At 40.9% G+C, this 19,411-nt stretch overlaps 1 protein-coding gene across 3 annotated transcripts in view; it reads left to right on the forward strand.

Annotated features, from left to right (window-relative positions):
- Nucleotides 1-19,411, forward strand: part of LOC309704855 (BAR/IMD domain-containing adapter protein 2-like) — a 52,156-nt gene that overhangs the window by 9,610 nt on the left and 23,135 nt on the right. For all 3 annotated transcript variants that reach the window (XM_082530315.1, XM_082530313.1, XM_082530314.1), the window contains exons 2-3: nucleotides 5,725-5,800; nucleotides 9,453-9,539. In XM_082530315.1, the coding sequence (XP_082386441.1) occupies nucleotides 5,725-5,800; nucleotides 9,453-9,539 (163 nt within the window). The remainder of the gene's footprint in view (nucleotides 1-5,724; nucleotides 5,801-9,452; nucleotides 9,540-19,411) is intronic.

Consider the following 19,411-nt stretch of genomic DNA (forward strand, 5'->3'; position numbering starts at 1 on the left):
TGGCAGATTCAGCGTTCATGTGATCTGGGCATTTATGTATTTATTAAATTTTTTTTTAGGCCTGTGACAAGTTGCTATGTTGAAGAGGAAGTGAGAAGGAATGAGAGAGGGGAGGGTGAGAGGGAACAGATGATGGCTTCCTGGCTTCTGATTGCGCGTGATTCCCCCTGGTTCTAATCAGCTGGTGTTAGTTTCAAATTGCCCCCTTTGCATGTCATTACAATGTTTGTGTGCGTAGGTGTGTGTGTGACAGAGGAGAACAGAGTGAGCAGAGATGAATGAATGTCCCATAATTTGAATCTGCCATCTAGATGCATCGACCTTGTTTCGATTGTTGCTGCTATGGTGAGGGGAAACATTGATTTGTTTAGTGCGCAGAAAGAAATCATTTTTTACGTCGCCTAATAAAGTTTTCCTCTAATCCTCCTTTATACATGCACTCATGCACGCCACAGTTCTCTGTATTCTCCCTGTCTCACCTCTGCAGCACAGCTGGGTGTCAAAGAGATCTGATTAATTTTGCAGGAGACATTAGTCTGCCCTCCTTTGATTGTCTCCCTTAATTTTTTGCTCCGAGTGCTGATAATGAATTCAATCAGTCTTCGTGTAGGCAGTGACGAAATGAGCAGACTCTTCCTCTCAGAAAAGGAGAAAATGACTCGAGCCTTGACTTATTTCTTATTTTATGAATTCTTTAATTAGAAGATGATACAACGAGTTTGAAAAGAGGGGGATACAGTAGCCGATTATACACCTTTTCTTCGTAATTCATAGAATATTTCATCCTCACAGTTTTCTATTCAGTCATCTACTTGATAGCTCTCTCTCTCTCTCCCTCCCTGCCTCTCTGTCGCACAACCTTAAGTGTCTCCTGGCCCCATTTCCCAATTAGCTGTCACAATTAGGGTAACAATGTAGCACAAGAGAACTGGGATGACAAATTTAGCAACAATGGGAAGAGATGAAGAAAGAAACTACCTCACTTTTTTTCCACTTCTTCACTTCCCTTAACTACATGTCATTTAAGTTCTATTGTAATTCATGTCTCTTATATAATAGTTATATCAGTAGCTAATCGCATAATACTGTAAATTGGCTCCATAGCTGCATGCATTACTGTCTGTTTATAGAGTGTGTGTGTGTGTGTGTGTGTGTGTGTGTGTGTGTGTGTGTGTGTGTGTGTGTGTGCGCGTGCGTGTGCGTGTGTGTGTGTGCGTGCGTGCGTGTGTTCGGAACGTGGAAGAAAAGGCAGCTAGGCTTGTGTCACATACCTTTGGCCTCTTCAGTGGGAGAATGTTCTGTAATGATGCTGTACTGGGCCTAGCTTTTTTTTTTATGTAATCCTCCCACCAGTTTTAAACACCACCACTCTTTATTATAACCACTTGTATCAATGTAGGTGTGTGCACGAGTACACACACATGTATTTGTGAATTTGTGATACACACGTTTGTGTAACCTCTTCAATGAGATGCACTGAATAATTTAGGAATAAATATTTTCTTAGCAAGGTCCTGAGGGTTGTCTTTTATCTTCCCAGAGGTAGAACAAGCAGGGATACAATTTGTATTGAGGTGCTATGTGAACTTGAGATAAGGTTCTCAACCAATTATATTTGTATCCTTTGAGTGTGTTAGTCTAACAGAGCCGGGGGGAGAACATTAGAATAATTTATAATATGCGTTTTACTATTGTTTCATCGTAACTTTGCAATAAGTTTATTTAAAACAATTATTTTTATTAAAAAATAAAATAAGTAAGCAGACTGAAGAGTAAGCAGACCACTGAAGAGTCTGTAGGACGTTGTTGCCTTGTGTGTGCTTGTATCTGTATAAGAACAAAGTTTCTCACTGTATTGTTGTTCCGCGGTGCACTGTAGACTTACCATGAGTCCATTTTAATTGACAGCTAGACTCAGTCAACAGAAGAGGAGGAGGACTCTAAAAGGCTGTGACTTCTGATTTTAGCCAAACAATATAGGATCCTGAACAACTCTTACTGGTACACTGGTAGTGTTGCTCTGACCACAGCAAATGCTAAAAAACTTCATATGTTGTGCAGAGATTTGTGGGTTTCTAAAATAAAGCTATAGGAGTGGGGTATAGCTTCAAAATTATATTACAATATTTCCAGAAAATTTGGAAGAAAAATATTTAATCTACTGAGCAATGTAACCTCAGTAGTGTAAAGGGTTTTTTTTTTTCCAATGAGCTACTGTCATTGATGTCAGACTACCTAATTTGAAGTGTGAATTTTCTTAAACAAGGTGCCAGCTGCAGCGGGTTTATAGTGCAGTAGTAGTGATACAGCAATATATCCGATGACACAGTCAAGTCAAACATAAACACAAAAGTAGCAAGGAATTTATATCCACCGCCCTCTTTCCCTGGTATATGGAGCACAACTAGTGAGCATTCCAGCGGTACTCAGTGGAGCATTTGTTTAAGTGTGAGTCGCTTATCTCTAGCTAGTTTCTCCCCCTTTTGTAGCCTGGTTGTCTCGAACAGTGTTTTTGTCTCAAGTGGTGAAACAAGTTTGTTATTTTCAGTTTTAGCGGGAACATTTTTCTCGCATGTTTTGCAAAGTACTTCGTTCTCTTGGAGGTTGTTTAGGTACTAAATCATCACCTGAGATGGACGCATGGCTCTGACTCTCAGACATGCCCGAGTGTGCTAGAACGTAAAGGCAAATTTATTACTGGCATTAGCAGGGACAATATGATATGGGACATCCCTGTAAAGCAAAATACTGAAACAAGAGCAAAGACTAAATTACTATTAATCTGATGTGTTTCTTTGAAATATAATTAACAGCACAAGCAATGTTTAAGCATTGGTAGTAAACATTTGCTGGTTTCCTTCAGAGCTTCTTTAGTTATGTAAAAAAATGGTGGAGAATCTCAGGTATTTAACTCCTAGTGGGGGTGATAGGTTTGTAGCTTGAACCCATCCGCTGGAACGTTGAAGACAATATAATTACACTGCAAAGCAAGACACAAGTAGGCAAGCTTCTTCATGTTTCTCGTGCACGGGAGAGAACCGGACAGGCACCGTTCCTTCGCTTGACCCCAGTTGCTCTCGTCCGTTCTCCTGTACCACTGTTCTTTTATTGAGGTTACATGAATATGCATAAGTTCATTAACATATGACGTCTACATACACACAAAGAGTACCTTGCCTGTGTGTGTGTGTGTGTGTGTGTGTGTGTGTGTGTGTGTGTGTGTGTGTGGACTGCTGATCAAAGGGTCAAACATCCTTGGTCAGGAAGAGGGTAGCCTCCCCCTCACCCTAGATGGTTCATCCTAGATAACACGGTGAGGAAGTCCTGCAGTTCATCTAAACAAAGAGCACTTAGACTAGAACAGACGCAACTACGTTAATCCTACCATAAAACAATAAGACACGGTATGACCTCTCATGCTCCCAAAGTGCTGTCTAATACACACAAAGTTTGCAGACTATCAAGGATCAAAACCTCTACCAATCTACAACTAATTACAAAACTCTAAGCATATATAAGTAAATATTTCTAAGCATAAATGACAATCAACAATACAAATCTAACAGGGGGTTGGCCCCTTTGGAGGTGTTTGCTTTTTAAAGCACTCAAGACTCTCATGACATGGATGATTGCAAACCTACACAGATATTTAACTAACAGTATATATACACAGTAGTGGCCCACAAGTTGTATTTATATCCAGTTTATAATATAACGCAGAAGAAGATGTTTGGGTAATTGAGGAATAGTGTCATCACATGATTTGTCCTGCAAACCAACTTGTGACTTCATTGATTACAGTGGTCTAGCAAGGTCTTTAAAACATGCACAGCACAGCTCTGAAGGCAGTGGTGTGAAATTGCTAGTTAATATAATGAATGAACAACAACCTTTTTATTTTTCTCTTTTCTCTTGACCATTTTGAAAATGTAAATCCTCTACAATAAAGCATCACTTCTTCTTTTGGCTGCTCGCTTTAGGGGTCACCACAGCAGATCATTTGCTTCTATCGCACCCCATCCCTAGCATCCTCTTTTATCACACCAATCCACTGCATGTCGTACTTCATTACATCCATGAACCTCTGTGGTCATTCTCTTTTCCTCTTCAACATCCTTTCTCCATTATATCCACTATCCTCCCTCTGCACATGTCCTATCCATCCCAGCCTTGCCTTTCTAACTTTACAAACTCCTCAGCCTTTATGGTTTTCCTTTATAGGGCAAAAGTCTATCAGGTATTGGTTATAAGAATATTGTTGACAGACAATAAAAAATGTCTAACCCAATACTTAAAACTATATCCTAGTTTGATACCTTTTAAATTGCATTTGCCTATAGATGTATAGATCTAAACCAGTAAATCAGAGTAAATGAGTCATTGATGGTGACTTGTCTTTTGGCATTTTGACGTTATTACTTATAGTTTGCTCCAGTTTTACAATTTTTTTTTTGTAAGCAGAGTCATAAAAAGGTGTAGTAATTTAATTACTTATGATAAAGAAAAATAATAGGCAGTTTATATCTTACTCATTTGGACTTTCACTATAGATGGATTACATACATATATGGTGCTGCTCAACTTTTGGCACAGTTTAAAAAAGCAATAAGGAAAAAAACTGGCTGAAAAATGAAGGAAAAAGCAAAAATGCTGAAGTCTGAGTGAGGATAAGAGGCCCATGATTTTCAGGATGGGCTGATGGGGTTTTAGCTTGACAGTTGACACTAGTGGCACCTTACCATATTATTTTGCCACTGTGTGGATTCAGGCTAGAAGTAGATTATAAAGTGTTCTCCAGCAGTATTGATGGTTGGCGGAGACTGCTGCTGCTGCTGCAGTGTTGTAGTTGTCTCTCTTTCCCCCTGGCTATTCCTGACTATGTGACTAGGGACCGGCTAATTGGAGGAAGCCCTGGAGAAGTGCAGGAGGAAGGAGGGGAGGAGAAGGGAGGTGGTGTTGAGAAGTGTCAAGAATCATGCATTCTCAGCATTTTACACTGCACCTTGGAGTGTATTGGGATACAGTATTTCTAGAGCAAAACAGTGTAGCTTACTGATCCAGCCAAAACAAAAGATATGACTTCTGCGACTGGTTATTATAAAAATGAGAAACCCATTAATAAAATGCTTGAATTTCACTGAACCAGTACTGCAGCACACAGTTCTTGGAAAGGCTGTTAGTACAATTAATCACACTGTAAGCTGGATGTTTTGTCAGGCATTCAAAAGGCAGCAACCCTACAAACACGGTCGAGAGCTATAGTTCAGTAACTCCTACCCCTAATAAGATAAAACTTTAAGACGTATTACATTTGAATTTGTTAAGACACCAAACCCCCTTTTGCACTATGCTGTAAACATGTTTATTTCTACTGTGAAGTTGGGCATTTTAACATGGCAGTCTATGGGGACCGACTCGCTTTCGGAGCAAGCCTCCAGTAATCATTTGAGGAACTGCAGCTTTTTGGCACGTCGTCTTTGGCTCCATATTTCAGCCCCAGAGGTTGCCTCTTGGTCTGTACACTGGTATGTGTTCTGTATATAGCTGTTTACTTTATAGAAAACTGCTTTTGTGCACCTGGAGAAGCTTTGCATATAAAGAGAATGTGAGGCAAAAAGTGGAATAGCGAATAAATAAAGCAATATGCAAGTCTTTGCTCTTGACTTACAGTCTAATGATAAGTAAATGCCCAACCTCCCATCTATTTCTTGTTTTCTTTTTCAGACCATTATGGAGCAGTTCAATCCCTGCTTACGGAACTTTGTTGCCATGGGGAAGAACTATGAGAAGGCCCTTGCCAGTAAGTCCTTTCTTTTTTTCTTTCATGCTCCTGTTTCACTGCAGATTTAGGCACTTAGCCAAGAAAACACTCTGTTTCTTTCTCTTTCTTTATCACACACACACACACACACACACACACACACACACACACACACACACACACACACACACACACACACACACACACACACACACACACACACACACACTCTCTCTCTCTCCCTTGCTTTATGTATCTAGCTACATATCCTTTTTTGTGCATTTTAAAAAAACAAAACAAAAAAACCCTACAAAATTTATCCTTATGTTAAATAGGCAGACCTAATCATCTGGTGCAGAGCTTCTGGCGTTGCTTGTACATGGTTATAGAGGTGTAGTCAGAGCAACACAAAAGACCTCTAATCTAATTCAAAAGCGAGGATAGCTCACTGTCAGCAGTCAGATTTACAAAGGAAAACAAGTGTGTGTGTGGCTATGTGCTTGTGCTTGTGCATTTGTTTGTTGGAATCCCAAACACTTACAGCCATGCCTTTTGAATTTACTTCCTGATTTGAGCTGCTTTTAGAAAATCAGGTCAGGACATTGTACAGAGTTGTCCTTTCTCACATGTAGCACACAGCAGTGTTATCTCACTGCTGGAAACTGTACTGTATTGTATTTAATTTAGGCAAGGTAAGGTAGGATGTGCAGGATGACCACTTGCTGGCTGTGAATTTGCACAACTGTTACTGTGCAGGCATTATTCCCACATCACATGGACTTTGCGGGAGGTAGCAGCTTAAAGACCAGTTCATGTTCAATCTGACTGTGTCCAGCATTTGCATTCTCACATAAATCCTTGTTGGGCGTTGTTTAGAAAAATTTGGCATTGTAGGGCATGTGTGAAAAATTAGTTTTAAAAAGACTGTCATACAATGTGTTCCTCAACCATAACAAGACCTCCCTCTGCCAGTCCAACTCATCCTACCATTAAGGATGTTCTCTTCTCTAACAAGTCTTTTTCTTTCCGTTGATGCACAATAACTAATCCTGTCTTTGGTTTAAGTAGGAAACAGACTGGTAGGCTCTCACAGAGCCATTAAAGACCCACTTTGCAGAATTGGCTAAACCCAAAGGACTAAGCAGCTCTCATTTGAGGGGGCTGGGGATGGGAGCGCACACCATATCCATATGGTGCAATCACTGAAATTATCCCACACCAGAAATGCCAAAAGCCTTCACTGATAGGCCTGCTTGGTCTGGGTATTAGAGTATTACAGGTTTTCCAACACAGCATTCAGTCAGTGAATTTCACAGTGGCTGGTAAGTGTAAAAGCAACAAATGCTGCGACTGACCGAGTCTAACTGCCAAGCCAACAGAGCCTGTAATTTTTTATACAAGTCCCCTGACAATATGATGATTTTGACACACTTACAGAAAATCTTTACTGTCTCGATCAAGATGTGTTATCCCTCCTCAGAGTGAAGGATGAGTGAAGGATCAGTAGCTCTCAAATAAACCCCTCCCCTACCATTTGCCTGCCGTGCAATCAGAGATCCAATAATCCTCTCCGTCTGTCTCTCTGAACCCCTTATCACACATTTCATTAGATAGACCCACCCGTATAGATCCAGCTTATCTAATCAGCCATTCTTCAGTTACAGAGACACTATCACACGTGCTGCTGCAGCAGCATCAGCAAAAAGAAAGTGTCTGTTGCTGGGAGATCTGCAAGAGCTCTCACAACCCCCCCTACCACACATGTGCAAACTCACATGAACTGACACTCACACATTCACACTTTCCACATCAAGGCAGGCAGGAGGCCTGTTTGACATAACGAAGAGGACTCAGCTATGATGCTCTGAAGGCTCTGCTCTTATTTCTCTGGTCTTTCCCATGCAGTAGAGAAAGAAGGAAGCACAGGCCATCTCCTGCCATTGACTCAGCTGTAATTGGGATTAGCATTAGCATATGTCCCTCAGCCTCGGAGCAGAGCTTCGAGGCTTCCAGCCTAGGAGACTTCCCTTATTGCAGGGCAGCTGCATCTGTCTGCTAGAAATAGCTTGCCCCTGCCAGGACATTGTTGTAAATGTGCCTCTCACCTGGGAGCTGTCTGAAAGGCAAAGGCCCATCTGTCACCTGGACTGCTGTTGAATTCACCTCAAAAAGCACTGGCCATTATTTGCTGGAGATTGTCAGACTGGTGGAGGACTGCATGGTAGTAAGGTAGAAATCACTGGAAGCTGACTCTGCCCTGTGTGACCTCTGTTAGCCTGGTCAGGTGCAGTTGAAATGATAGTGGCTGAGGCGGATATTGATTTGCGCAGCCAGGACGACTCCTTATTTAGCCGCAGAGCAAATACAAGCAGAACGACTGCACATTTGGATTAACTTCACTGATTGTTTTTGTGCATGCATGGAGCAAAAGTCAAACTTTCTGTGTGTGCACGAGTAGCCCCTTATTGGTCACAAGACCTACAGCCATGTGCATTCACTGTATGTCATGTGAGAATTTTAGAAACACTGTATGCTTTATGCCTTGCATTAGTGCTAGCGGGGAGCCTGTGGAATCATTGTCTATACAGGTGTACGAGGCTTGTCAATCAGCAGCCAACACAGTCACTGTGTCACCCTGCTGTGGGGTGTTCAAACATATTGACATAAAAGATTAAATGGAATGGAAGAAGCAAAAGTGCAGTGGCGATTATCAGCATGTGGTTTACAGCATGACATTACTTTCCTTTGTGAAACAAGGAGCTATTGATTTCTCTTTTTTTCGTATGTATGTGACCTATTGGCCGTGGATCAAAAAGAGGCCTGAGATAAATATTCCCCTGTGCATTTTATATACATTTATTTATATTTATATATAATAAATGCTTAGCTTTTCTTTACTGTATGATATAGAACAGCGGTCCCCAACCTTTTTTGCGCCATGGACCGGTTTATGCCTGACAATATTTTCACGGACCGGCCTTTAAGGTGTCGTGGATAAATACAACAAAATAAAACTAGTACCGGTACCGAAAAAAAGATTTGTTCATAACACACGTGAAAAGACCCAGGAAAACGATTTAACGATAAAAACGATAACAAAATAACGCTGAAAACCAATTTAAAAACCCTGAAAACCATACATTTCACACCTGAGCCTCAACTCTCGCGGCCCGGTACCAAACGACTCACGGACCGATACTAGTCCGAGGCCCGGGGGTTGGGGACCGCTGATATATAGGGGAGAAAATAAAGCACACTTGCAAACTTGTTTTAAAAAAGGCTTCTGCAGGGTATGGCACAAAAAATTGACATGGAAAAGCTGTTAAAACATGGACAAAGGAAGTGTTTCCAGGTGTTACAAAATATTGGGTGAGTGGTTTCATAGCAAAATGAATTTATCTGAAGTGACCCAAAAAATGCTCACATACTTTATTCTGACTCAAAGGTGCAACATTTATTATTTTTCATATGAAACTAGAAACAGAACATAAAAGGAAAAAAAGGAGATTTATTGTTTGAAATACTTCTAAGAGAAACTAGAGATCACTGTATAGAAAGCTGTCACCTGTATTTACACAAAGCTAAACTGTGCATTGTGAGGTTTTTTTCAGAATGGAAAGTGGACTGTTCTGTAACCTTTAAACTAATAACCCCTTTATTTCTTTTTGTACTCACTCCTATTTTCTTCTAGATGTGACATTTGCTGCCAAAGGCTACTTTGATGCTCTGGTCAGAATGGGTGAATTGGCCAGTGAGAGTCAAGGATCCAAAGACTTGGGTAAGTGATGTATATATGATGACCCTACCTTCTTTCTTTCCATCTTATTGGAGGGTTATATTTTTTCCTTCCTTTTTTCTGGTTACATTGGCCTTATAGAGAAGCCGCATTATCTTTCTGTGTATAAAATAATGTGACAGTTGAGTAGCATTTAAGAAGAAAACATGTGGGTTGATAGAGAAGGTGCTTTTTAATTAGTCTTTTTAATCTAGTCATTTCACTCATGGAGGAAATGACTTCTTCACTACACGGGCTTCCTTTTCATAGGGAAATGTTCTAGGAAGGAAAAACAAAACAATGATGAGTGCAGTATCATCAGCAGCACAGTGAGGCTCGGGCTGAACATTGTCATTTTCAACAGCATACATAGTTAGATGCTTTCAACCAAGCTGAAAAGTATAAAGTCTTTTTAGATTTTTGGTAGGAGAGTGCCAGTTTGATACATTTCCTGCATGGCATGCTTTCATTTTGTGGAAAAATGTATGCGTATACTGGACGTGTTGCTCTTTAGATTAAGTGCTTATGTCATGTCAATTAGTTGTGTCTGGATGTGAGCATTCTGGTTGCAAACATAGAGGTCAATTGGAAAAGCAACACCTGGTGCTCTCGTAGTGAGTAGTTTCCTAGGTGATCAGTGATTTTCTGTGTGTGTGTGTGCGTGTGCTTGCTGTCCCCAGCCCAGGGGAAATCAGCTCATGTTTGAAGAGATTCCCTTTTGCACTGATTGTGCACTCGGCTGCTTGATCTGCGCAGAAGTAGCTGTTGATTTGATGGGGCCTTTGTTGCTGTGGAGCTGAGATACAGTTTGGGTTTCCTCCAGCCCAGCCAACAGGGACTGACATGAAAGTGCTTTCAGGATGTTTTATTCAGCAAGCGATCCTCTCGCTCTCTCTATCTCTATATCTCACAGCGTTTGTGTGGATTTCTATTGATTCCAAAGTTCACAGCAGTACTTCCATGCTGAACCCGGCCTTGCTTACAGTAGCTGGCTCTTTGTGACCAGACAACCTCGGTTGAAGTTGTCACAAAGACAGAAGAATATATATGTAGTCTAACTGACAGCTGGTCTAATCTCCTCTTGCACCACCAACCACTTGGACTGTAACAGCACTGAATTCTACCTTATTCTTAAAAATACACATTATTGAATGTGCTTGAAGTTTCTGTGTGTGCTGGGATTTGATTTAAATCCTATTCATAACGGAAATAAAGCTGCCAAATTTGGAAATTGTACATAGACCATTGTGTGTAGGATATTTCCGTGTGTATGAGACAACTGAAAACCTATGCCTCAAGGAGGATTTGGAAAAGAACTTGATATTTAAACGACTAAACCTTTCTGTCTTAATATCTGCCCATTCTTGTCTGCCCATCTAGACACAGCAAAGACTGAGATTCTCACTCATTAAGTTTGAAAAAAAAAAAAAGAAAAAGATTGTGATGTAATTAAATATAATGCATCCTGTTGTTTGTTGTCTGTTTCTTATATCATGTGTGCGTTACACCCAGCGGTTCTCTACGTGCTTCTGTGTTTTCCACAGGAAGAATTAGTGTTTTGTTTTCCAACCGGTTGCTTGCAACATTTTAGAGTCCCCACCCTGAGGTCACGTCCAATATAATGACCTGAAGTTCAACTGTATGTACAGGGTTAGGCCCCAGAGCCGTGGGTTTCCTGTTTGGCTGGTGGTAGAACACTAAAATATCCACAGACCGGGAGCATCTCAATTACCCATATAAACCACAGCCTCTGTGTGCTAAAATTGAGAGCACACAAAATTTCTGCTTCCAGTATGGAAGTATAGAAGCAGACAAAAGTGTAAAATCAGGCTTGTAAGAAATGCAGTTGATGTGAGTGCTTTAATGGATTCTACCTTAGCAAGCTAGAATCCATTAAAACGGATTGATTTGTTCTGTGGACTAGCTGTGTTTGAGCTGACTGGCTCAATGTCCTTTAAAGGTAATCTGCATCTTTTTCCCCCCGTTTTCTTTTTGTTTGCGCATGTTCACACATGCACGTATGAGTTTGAGCTCTTGTTGCACCTCTTTAAAGCCTGTTAAAAGCTCAGTTAGAGATGGGCGCAAACGGTCCCGCCTACACACCTAAGAGTCTGCAGATGCTAACCATCTCCTTCCTCTCTCCTGGCTTTTTATTTTTTCCTGTCATCTTTGACCCCCTCACACACACTTGCACAGTGAGGGATGAAATTACTTTGTGAAAATGATTGCCTCTGTTGCCTGTTTTCATTATCAAATCAACACACAGTGTAGCCTAGCTTGATTCTTTACAACACCTTGACAACAAAGCGTGTTCCCACAGGAATCCACCCTGGTGTGCGCTGTACTCCATGTGCATTCATGCCTTTTATACTTTACATCGTTTTGTGTGTTTGTACATAAACCATGTGCCATTTCTATGTGTTTATATAGTATGAGAGCTCTTTTAATCCACTTGTGTAGATCTCTGCCTAGAGTCTCTCTCTCACCAGCCCCACTACTCCCACATACTCCCTCCCACATATCCTCCTCTGGTTGGGCTAATCATCGCCTGTCACTTTGCCACCCACACACATGCATGAACATGCACACTAACACACACACACACCTGCTCTCCCTCCCTCATTTCTTTTTCTTTTCTTTCGTTCGCTGTGTCTGCCATCCTACTCTTACTTTATCTCTCTCTCTTCATGTAGGTCTGGAGGGAGTGAGCAATTATAACCTCAGTGAGGCTTGTGGGGCTCTCCAACCCTTTTAGGGAAATGTGGTGTTTGTGGGGCTGGAGGTATTTACAACAGTACCAACCAACCAGCCCTTCTTCATTGTGTTTATATCCATTTGAAGCTAGAGGCATGTTATTTACGACTACGCCTGTAGCTAAGGCAGTTTACAGGTTTAAACTCCTCCGGAAATTTCAAGCATTTTGATTCGTCACTGTAACAAGCCCTCTTTTAAATTTCTCAAGGCTGGTTGGTTAGATTTCTGCCAGTCAGTTAAGTTTCCCTATTTTTCCAGAAAAAGTCTTGCTTCAAAGTCTGGTGTGTTGGCTATTCTTGCTCTACTCAGTTGATTTCAGAGTTCAAATGAATATGACCTAAATAGAATTAAGAGTCTACACATAACTTTGCATGTCTGAAATATTGCCTGAATCATGGTAGATTGAATCGGTTGTCTTGTCTGCATTTTCTTGCTGCATAACATGGGCTATGTGTATTGCAAATAGACTAGTGCTTTTCTACTCGAGCGCTCAAAGCACATTGCACAACAACCCATTCACCAGTTCACACACACATTCGAACATGCACTTTTCTCTATGCCTAAGTGCTTTACGTCTAGCATTTACATGCATTCTTACTCTGCTGAACGCATCAGGAGCAACTCAGGTTCAGTATCTTGGCCTTTGACACACAGACGAGAGCAGTCAGAGACTTAGCCATCAACCTTCTGATTAGTAGATGACCTGCTCTATCTCCTGATGCACAATTGAAAACACTGATTTATTGCGGCTGTCCATGCCAGTAGCTTTCAAGATGTATACTTGGTGGTTTCCCTCTAACCAGTGAAAGTCAGCACATTAGTTTGTGCACTTGAGTATCATGGATCTGCATGACTGACTTTTCACTGAAGGTATGCTGGAATGTTTTGGCCTCTTTAAGACTCAGTATGGTCAGTCTGTTCTTCTTTAAAACTTGCCTGTGCTTGGCTGGGTGTGTTCCATTATGCTGTCCTAAATGTCAGCATTTCAGTGAGAGCTTTTTCTAAAAACCTGTGCAAGCACAGAAATTTCGTAGATATCATATTGTTTTTATATTTGCTGTGACTTTCATTTACCCTGTCTCTGGCTAACAATAAAACAAACTCCCCTTTGGCCATTTGATTTATTCTTCTGTTTTCAACAACCCGGGCAAGAATGTGAAATGCATACACTTTAGACTCCCCAGCCAGAGGAAATCAAATATATTTCATCCCCTCTTATCAGCTTCTCTAGCTTTGCTAATAGCTAAATTTTAATAACATCTTGCATGATTCAGCACAAAGACATGTCTTTCGGGAAATAACATGCATTAGGAAAAAAAAAAGGGAGGCAAATATTAAAAGCACACACTCGCACACAAAAACTCATATTCCTCCCAGTAATTATTGTAGAAAAAAGTGGTACACTCTGGGAAAATGAGGCTGCAAACTGATGTAGCATAACTGTCTTTTTTAGGTTAATGGACCTGGGACACAGGCATTAAATATCTGCCTGTAATTGTATGCTGTCTAAAAGACTACAGTAAATGACATGGTTGTTGCTGAGAGTAAATACTGGGACATGAGGAGTTAACTTTGACATGCTGTATTTGAATACACATACTTTATACATGCATGTCTCTTTAACGGTCTGTCTGTCTCGCTTGCTCTCTCTGTCTGTCTTTAGTGTGGCCTACCTCTCTCCTCCTCCAGCACCTGTCCCTGTTTAAATGAGAGCAGAGGAGCTCTTTTCTTAGCTCTGTGCCACCATCCCAGGGGTCTCTGCCTTATCCTGCTCTATTTCTGAGATACGCATTGCATGCTGGGAAGCTAGTGGCCCCTACAGTCTCCATCTACACACATTCACAATGCCCTTCATTTGTTCATGGCAGGAAACGGAATAGTACTGGACAATTTTACTCAAGGCTCAGTGTAAAGGTTACTGTTAAAGTAATCCTACGCAAAATCGAGGTTGTGTAGATCTGTCACTTTAATAAAAGGTCACTAAGGTAGACAATGCAGAGATGTATAATCAATATAAACTACACAGCAGCTGTCCACAAAAATGCATATTAGCACATATACTCACACGTATACACACTATGTTGCTAGGCAACTTGGTGGTTCTTGATAGTCTCATCTGAACGATTAGTTACAGCAATCAATATGTTTGTTGTGCTCAAATGTAGGCTCAGCCATCTGCAAATCTACCTATTTATTCTACCAAATACAGATAGTCCATGGAAAGTGTACCTTAGTGCCCTCTTAAAGAGATGGTGCACACTTTGTTGAGGGTAGATATTCCTAAGTGAGTAAAGAGGTAAAAGCTGATAGAGCCACCTTGAGCCTTTTAATATTCAGCATATCATATAGCTTAGCCCAATTGGATGCTAAGATGAAGTAATTCTAATCTTAAACGTCACCAGCATAGTGACCTAATGCTGTTGGGTTGTTGTGCTTTCCAATATTCGCAAGCTGCTAACCCTGATCTCTGCTGGAAGTGGGAAACATACAGGTGCTGTATACATTTTTTAAAAATGTATCTTTTACAGAAACAGCTCTGCCTTCAACTGGCCAGGAGCAGCTTCTCTGCTGCAGAGTGCTCCACTGCCAAAGTGACTGCTACAGCACATTTAAATTCTGCTGGTTAGACTGCCACCAATGAAAACCAGCAGTTAGTGCCATGCCAGTGTGAAAGTGTGATCAAACCAGTATGTCCACATCCAACATCTATTTATGCAAATCAGATTTTTATGTCATCATTTAAAACCTTGTCTACTATTTCTATGCCATGATCCAAAAGAGTGTGTGTATTTGTAGGTCTGGGCTTGTACATGGGAAATAATCCACTAGCAGCAACTCTTAGGGTGTAGCCTATACAAAACAGATCAATGCACTTTAGAAGCCCCAGTGAGTCTGCTGTTGTTTCCTCTCAGTGGTGCATTAGTGTACTCTGTTGTGTTTAGATGCCCTGGTTTACATAGAGCTTTCTTTCAGGGTCAAGTAGCGCGCGCACACACACACACACTCATGGTTAAAGAGCTTAGTTAGATTTTCAAAGCAACCACTCTTTTTTTTCTTTTTCTTATTTCAACATGACTGTGCTCTTTTTTTTGTTTTGTTTTTCTTATAGCCTTATAGCATTTGATAAAACTATGCTGTATTAGGGATTCAAATGTAATGTGAGATAAAGGCTATTGCTCTTTTATTTTGAATGCTCTTTTTGTTTTGTTACATTGTTGTGTGACATGACAGCTGTGTTCTTCAGGGATTTTCCAGGTCTCTTCACTTTTCCCTGTCCTACCTCCTGGTGTCTCTTTGCCTAACTTACCCTAGATTGTGTTGAACTTTTTTTTTTTTTCACTCTGAAGTTGATACTTTTGATTCTTAGACGTCTTTGTGTCAGGAGAGTGAGACAAAAGAATTCCACATCACAAACACAGTACTGTGTATTTCTTTATATTTTGGTTTCAATGAGTCAGACTTTCTTGTAACTTTTGGAGTGTTCTTAAGCAATACTGTAGTTCTCCATGCTTTCTGAAAGTCTCAAAGTTTTTCTGTGGATTTTAGCTGCTTTTTTAACTCACTTTCAGTCCAATCCTCTGATCATTTTTGGAGGAAGGTTTCATTTGTTAAGCCACTTAACTTTGACCTATAAGTCATTCAAGCTTAAAAAGCTCCAACTGGACAAGTGGAGGACAAAAGAAGTGTGAGGTCTAAAAAGATATCTACGGCAGATAAACAGTATTCGATGTTGCTATTGCACAAGGGGGGTTGTGCAGCAGCAATCAAAGTATCAGTCATGGTGCCAGACTTTGTTCAGCTTTATGCAGGTTTCCACTAGTTTACTAAAGTACATGCAGCTCTTATACTCCCAGAGGAGACCCCGCAAAACACATATAACAGTTTAGATGTATGGGGAGAATGACAGACAGGAAATGGTCTCCTGCAGTGATCCTTTAGCATATGGGTGACTTTTCAACCCAGTGAACTATATCGGCACCCCACACAAGTTTACGTTGTCATAAATGTATTGAGTCATGCATGTAAACCCCTAGCTTTACATACATGACTTAGTGAGATCATAGTCCACTACTTAAAATAATTTTAGTGTTAGTTGTTTTTCTTAAAAGAAAAATCATTATTATTCAAAAGATGCAAAATTTTCAGTCTCTACTGCCCCTGCGGTAGCATTAAATATTCAAAAAAGGCCATTGTGAAACTGAAAATATGCATATTTTTGGTTTTAAATTATTAGGTCAGCAGTCAAAAAAAATAAAGGTTTTGGTTTAATGATGCCTGATCATTTGAATGTGCTGTCTACCTCTACCTCAGAATTAAAGTCAAGATTATGATATACATTTTTAAACTTTGCCTCACTTCCCTTCAGCCATTACATATTTCCCTGTTAAGCCTTTATTATGGCCTACATGCATGACACCATTGCTGGGCAAACTTATATCAGGCTAGTAGGTTGAACAGCTGTGACTGCTAAGCTTCTAATTTAAGCCAGATGTCAAACATGCATCAGTATTTTTTTCTCCTCCTGTGAGAGGCTATATGAATGAGCAAAGTGGGGAAACGAGTTCAAACAGAGTTTATCGTTGAGTTTACAGAACCTACGTGTACACGGGTGTGTGTCTGCGTCTTTACGAGAGAAGGAGATGGATGAACTTTAAATACAAGCTGGCCTCAGAAGCTGTGCTTCCACAGTGTACTACACATGTGCAGCATACACCCTGGGCCATCCAGAGTCTCAGCTATTATCTGTGTCTCACACATTATACTGCTGTCCCATTATACTTGCCTACTTACAGTGTAGTTGTTTCCCTTGTGGCTTGGCTTGCCAGGTAGGCTAGCGTTTACATCCCTCCTTAGTCACAGAAACTGTGTGCACACACACACACACACACATTGTACTTTACTCAGACTCCCCAGGCAAGCCGCACACCACTCTCCTCCCCGGGAGATTTTATATGCGGATGCAATGATGGTTGATTGTAAGGATGGAGATCTTTCAGCTGTGTTTTGTAACACAACATTTTGCCAGCATTGCTCCTCATCTTGTAGCTTCTTCCATGGCAACGACCCTCGCATTATCCTGCTTCCATGACAACCCTTAGTGAATCTGGTTTGACCTTCACCAGTGATTCAGTGTCTCTCCATCCACCTCCATTCTCTCCATCTCTGTCTCTCGTGTTGCAAACTTCCAGTTTTTATATATATATATTTTCTTCACCATAGCCCACATTCTGTTATTCACTTTTTTTTTCTCTATCTCCACCTGTGTGGGTGTATCATGGCTGCTGTTACACAAGCAGTCAATACATCTACACAAGCTGATGTCATACTTCAGGGGACAGTCTGTTCATATGCATGCACTGGAGTCTTGCAGGCATGCTTCCTTCTCTGACTCAGTGGTTTAAGCTAGCAGGCGTGTGGCTGCTTGTTGCAGAGCTGCAGGTGCAGATAAACCAGATCACCTCACAACAAAGAAACTATTGTTTTTGTCAGCCAGGGACACAGGCGAGGTTCAAGTGCGCTGGGAAATATTGATACTAGAATGACAAGTCCATGAAAGTTTATTTACCGGTGTTTTTCTGCATATCCCATACGTAGGTGTGTATCTGTATCTGAGTTTATGGTGAGCAACCTGTCATGTCAGTCCTTGATAGTATGCGGATATCCTTATCAGGCTGGTTGCTCTAAACACCAAGTGTCACTAGCTGTCGTGCATGACACATGCTTTCCGTAGAAACCAATAGCGTTGCAAAACACATTCCGATTTTTCTCATTTTTGCTTCTTTATTAATTTTAGATGTAATGCTCTGATGTTAACTGCTATTGAAAGATGCCCACGTTGCTGTTGCTGTTTTTATGTGATGTTGAAGTTGCCATGGTAGCAATTTGTATCCCCAAAGTGTGTGTTTTCTTTCTCTCTCTCGCTTGTAAAATATGCTTTGACGTTGTACGTACTGCAGTAATGAAACTACAGATGACAGGATGATATCTTTTTGAAAATGTGTTTTTGTGCCTTTTCTGGCATCTTCCAAATACCCTGTTTTGCCTGTTTACTGCCACTGTACATGATGTGCGAGTGTACTTTTGTCAGCAGCAGGGTGATGGATACTCATTAGTTAATTGATCTAGCTAGTTGAAGCCACCAACAGAATGACAGTTTCTAAGCCTGAAGGGCTGTGATCAGGGATGAGTATCTGTAAGCTGCTTAGCAGGCCTGCTGGGAACTGACAGGATGCTTTGGCCTCCTTCTCAACCCCTGTGAGGCGCAAGATCAGCAGGCAGGTTGCAACATGAGCAAAAGGCGTTGCTGTCTAGGGCATTCGGTGATGAGCTCGTCAGGCGTTGTAGTGTCATTGATTGCAGTAAATTTAGCAAGTGATGAAGGAGGAAAAAAAATCTTGATAAGATGTCAGTTTTTTTGCTGCGCACACAGGTTTTCTGGTGATAAGCAGGTCAGCAAAATTGTAAAAGTGGAATTTTAATTCTGTCACTTTACTGTACTATAAGTCAGAATTGCTGGCAAATGCAGTAATAAATATCCTAATAAACTACAGTATGCAGTGTTTTGTGCAATTTAATATGCATCTATATGCTGCCTCTAGATGCTGGATGGGGTTAAAAGTAGCTGTGCTAGAAAAGCGTTTCATTCACTGCACGTTATGCTACTGTTAACAATTTTCTTGCAGAATGCTGAGTGCATATTGCAGTTTCCTTCCCCCCACGGTGTAAACACCAAGCTCAAGTTTCACAGCTCTGTATAAACTTTGGATTTGTGTTTTTCTTTGAACTGTCAAAGTCAGCTCTGTCGTGGTCACTTCAGTGTCACCGGTTTGCACCGCGCTTGCTGTTTGTTGCGAAGGAGACCACTCCAAAGCCCTTTGGTGCAGAATAAAAGTTTGTTCTGAAACCACTTCAGCTCGAGTAGCGAGTTTTACTTATGGAGCATTTTGAGGTGGGTTGAGATGTGCTCTCCTAGGTCAGTTTTCAAAAAGAGGCTGCAACAGGAGAGGAAATAAAGTGCTTTGTCCTTATTTGATGCTTTTATAAAATGGTCGCAACATTAATGTCTGCGGAGACAGAGTAATAGAGAATTGTTTTTTTACCCAGACTTTCATCTTTAACTT

The sequence above is a fragment of the Aulonocara stuartgranti genome, assembly GCF_965226115.1.
Source record: "Aulonocara stuartgranti genome assembly, chromosome: 4".
In the NCBI taxonomy this organism is placed as follows: Eukaryota; Metazoa; Chordata; class Actinopteri; order Cichliformes; family Cichlidae; genus Aulonocara; species Aulonocara stuartgranti.